The following is a 3,836-nucleotide window of genomic DNA, read 5'->3' on the forward strand; positions in this document are numbered from 1 at the left end:
CCTACTTAAACGGACATATTTCAAATTAAACGGATGTCCGTTTAGGGTCGTGCTCTGGAGTTGGCCTAACCCTTTTGCAACGCTGTGTGCGCAAATGCGCATGGATGGACCAGGTCACACGACTCACGAGGCCCGGGCCAGGGGTATCCTCCGTGCAGCTGCACTATCAGGATCTGATCCACCAATGAACGGATACGAGTCGTTTTCCGTATCCCAGTGGGGGCTTGATGGGGTTGCTCGAGCGTGCCGGGGATGTGCTGTCCTGTGCTGTGCCGTGCCGTGCCGTGCCTACCACCTTTTCATTATCAGCAAAGTTATTGGCCGATGATATGATGTCGCACCGACGACACAATCGCACATTTTCGAAGAGAAAATGAAGAAGATTGTGGAGGCTACGTTCGGCATTGATACGTTCTAGTAATCATTTGTAGATTAACAAAGTGGTATGGAATCATTTGTTGCCGTCGGTTGGCATGATCATGGGCCGGGAGTTGCGGAAAGGTGTCCCCTTCTCTTTATTCTACGTATAAATGGGAAAGATATTTTGTTACAATTCTCACTCGATCTGCCAGTCTCTGTCAATTCTGTTTAGCTGCTAAAAAGCAATCGTTTGTCATTGTGCCCGCATAAGCAGAGTAAACAGAGAGATTTTTTCTTACTAATCCTCGCATCGGTTTATTTTCCAACCGAGGTTGTGTGTACAACTGCTAACACATGCAAGTTAGCAAACTTTCTACGATTATGTACGTACAGGTACAGCCCGTGTGGGCACTTGGCACTCGATCTTGTCATGACGCGGCACACGCCACGGCGATGAGCTCGTGCGGCTGCCGTCAATGGCTGCGGCTACCTTAGTCTTTAGTGCGTCCAGGTTGGCGACGGCCTTTTACTGAGCTGCTGCCGCCGCTGGCGCCTGCCGGTGCTGCCTCCGCGCCTCCCCGGAGGAGACGAGGAGGGCCTTCTCTAGGCACCTCTCGACCTGGTACCCGCCGCCGTGGCCCACCTCCCTCTCGAGGTGCCGGCAGTAGCTCCGGAACACGCTCACGCTGACGTTGAGCCTGAACCGCATCAGGAAGAGGAAGTCCAGCTCCAGCGAGCTCAGCTCCGCCGCGCTGAGACCGCCCACCGCCGCGAAGTAGGAGTTCTTGTAGTTCCTGTCCTCCACGAACTTGGAGGCCACCAGGATGGCCGCGGTGAGCAGCCGCTGCGCGTTGGTCGCCACGACGCGCACCGCCCCGGCGCCGTCGCCGCCGCGGCGGAGCCGGTCCAGGTAGGCGTACGCCACCACGTACACCTGCGGCGACACTTGCGCGTACCGGGAGAACCGCTCCAGGAACTCCCGCACGCCCATGTCCAGCACCGTGCCGCCGTCAAAGGCCGCGGCCCTCCTCGCGTCCTCGCCGGACGCCGCATGGCCACGACCGGCCGTCGTCCCGGCCAAGGCTCTCTCGTTGCGGGCGATGTGCCGCTCCAGCAGAGACGCGAGCACCGACACGACGACCGTCGGCGAGAGCGCCGCCATCGCGCCGTCGTCGCCGCCGCAGGGAAAGCCGCACGCGTCCGACCCTAGCTCGGCGGAAGCCATTTCTCCAAGAATTCTCTGGTGGTCACGGTTCACGAGGATCTTGGACACACGCAAAGGTTGGCTGGTTCCTACCGCCACGCCCGCACCACGTACACTCCAAGGCCTCGAGGGCGCCGGTACTTAAGCATTTGAGGGGGCGGCAGGGCGTGGGCCAGTGGCTAAACAATGGAGGTTGGAGGAAAGGACGGCGAAAGCGATGGCGTCGCGGCATTAACATAATCACAGCGTGCACGTAACAGGGGGGCAAAGGACGACGGAGAGGAAGGCTTCACGCACCTTCTTCGACCTTGGTTGTCTGGCCTTGGTTTAGAGGGTCTGAGATTACGAAGCGTATAATAACGGCGGATTCGGGCGCGATGGCCTTGTCCGGTGGTGCGGTTGGAGCGGCATCCGTGATCGCAGAGGCCGGTGCCAAATTGTCTTGTCGGTGTCTGCCGGTGCCGGTGGATCGCCGTACGGCCATTAACTATTCCTGACCTCTCCTCTGCCTGCGTACGTGCTGCTACCTGCTGTTCTGGCATGGGCGTCTCGATGGCACGCATGACGCGTGGGCGTGGGCGTGGACGGATCCTCTTGCTTGCTTGCGAGAGAATAGATTGTCATTGTTAATGGCGCGATGGGGGCTTCGGTTAAGACGTCGCAATGTACCGCCGGAGACAGTGTGGTTGGGCGCGGCCTAACTAACAGCTCTTAACCACTTGGTCGCACGTTTTTATATTTATATAAATTCGTCAACTCCAATCCAAATTAAAAAAATGCCAGATAAACAGCAGCGGGAAGGTACTCTACGCATGCGGAAAGGTCGTAACTTGCCACAGTGGGCATTCGGGTGTCTCGATTTTTCGGTCTTCGGGCAATTCATCTACTATCCCTGTAAAAGGAAGAGATGGTGGAGAACCAAATCTTCATATCCATTCAAACATGCAATCTGATTTAATTACCCACCAAGCCATTGGGTTACAATCCTCATAAACACGTCCGGTCAAAAAAAAAGCACCCTCCCGCGACCACGCCCTCGGGCAGTTTGGCCCCTGCCCGACCTCTCCCACCCACATACTCCCGCCAGCCACCGCCGCCGGACCGCCACACCCACTCTCCAACCGCTTGGCCGCCCCGTCCACGCGCCGCCCGGTCCGGCCCCTCCCCGCCCCGTCCACAACGCGCCGCGCCCAGACGAGAGCCGAGCCGTCAGGGCCGCCACGCCCAGCCGAGCCGTCAGGGCCGCCGGCACGCCGCCCGGTCCGCCGTCGCCGCCATCCCTCCTCCACGCACTGCCGCCTCCGCCGAGGAAGAGGTGCCCCGCGAAGGGGAAGTCCCTCCAGGGACGGCGCAGTCGGCGAGCGCCGCGTAGGCGTTGGTAAGGACATGGGCGAGGGAGGTGGCCCTGTTGTGCGCGACGGGGAGGCAGATGCCGACCGCGTGTCTCCTCTCTGAAAGGGTGTGCCTGCATCCGATGGTGACGGATCCTAGCTCCACACCCTTTTGTCGTTGATGAATGAAACCTGCAGGTACATCTCTTTCTTTCTCTGATCTACTTTTCCTCTTTCACATACACAGTTCTGCACCTTCTCTTGTCCAACTCATGATTCCTTGTAGTAGGAGGGGATCACATTGGATCCGAGTATGTGAGGGAGGAGCAAGAGCAACAGGAAATTGATAAGGCAAGATCACCCGCCCCCCTTGTTAATTTGTATTTCTATTGCTGCGTGATGATATAATCTAAGTGATGAAACGTCAATTATGTATGTGACCGATGAAAGGGAGGTTTCGCATCACAAAGCAAAAAAAAAAACCCGTCCTTCTATCATGACACAGTGTTTGCATTTTACTTGCACATGCTGTAGGAATATAGACAGGCTTATAGTGCTGATGTTCTCAATGGTATCCAAAATTTTCTTTGTAGAATCAAATAAGCAACGAAATATATTAATAAGTTTACAATTTAGCTGTGTACCACAAATAATCATGGAAACCAGATTTCAGGTGTTTTGGATGTGTGTGTTTAGTTCCGAAGGCAATGGTTAACAAATGTGTGTTTTCAGATTTTTCAAATGAATTTCACCCTATGGCTAGAGCATCTTCAATGAAATGCAAACATGTTCATTTGTCTTTACCATTAATAGTTTAATACTCATGCTAAAATATTGAGGTCTTCTATTTACGCTTTGTGTGCTATGTTTTGCTCTCACTGTAGTTCAGTAAGAATATTATTCAAATTGTTCACCACGATGTCGTATATTTCTATGCTTGC

At 54.9% G+C, this 3,836-nt stretch overlaps 1 protein-coding gene across 1 annotated transcript; it reads right to left on the reverse strand.

The window, feature by feature from the left end:
- Positions 1–632: 632 nt before the first annotated feature.
- On the reverse strand, positions 633–1,850 carry LOC123041811 (cyclin-P2-1). Its single transcript, XM_044464373.1, has one exon. It carries the CDS (start codon positions 1,583–1,585, stop codon positions 887–889), a length of 699 nt encoding a protein of 232 aa, XP_044320308.1. The 5' UTR covers positions 1,586–1,850; the 3' UTR covers positions 633–886.
- Positions 1,851–3,836: the final 1,986 nt, after the last annotated feature.

The sequence above is a fragment of the Triticum aestivum genome, chromosome 2B, assembly GCF_018294505.1.
Source record: "Triticum aestivum cultivar Chinese Spring chromosome 2B, IWGSC CS RefSeq v2.1, whole genome shotgun sequence".
Taxonomy (NCBI): Eukaryota; Viridiplantae; Streptophyta; class Magnoliopsida; order Poales; family Poaceae; genus Triticum; species Triticum aestivum.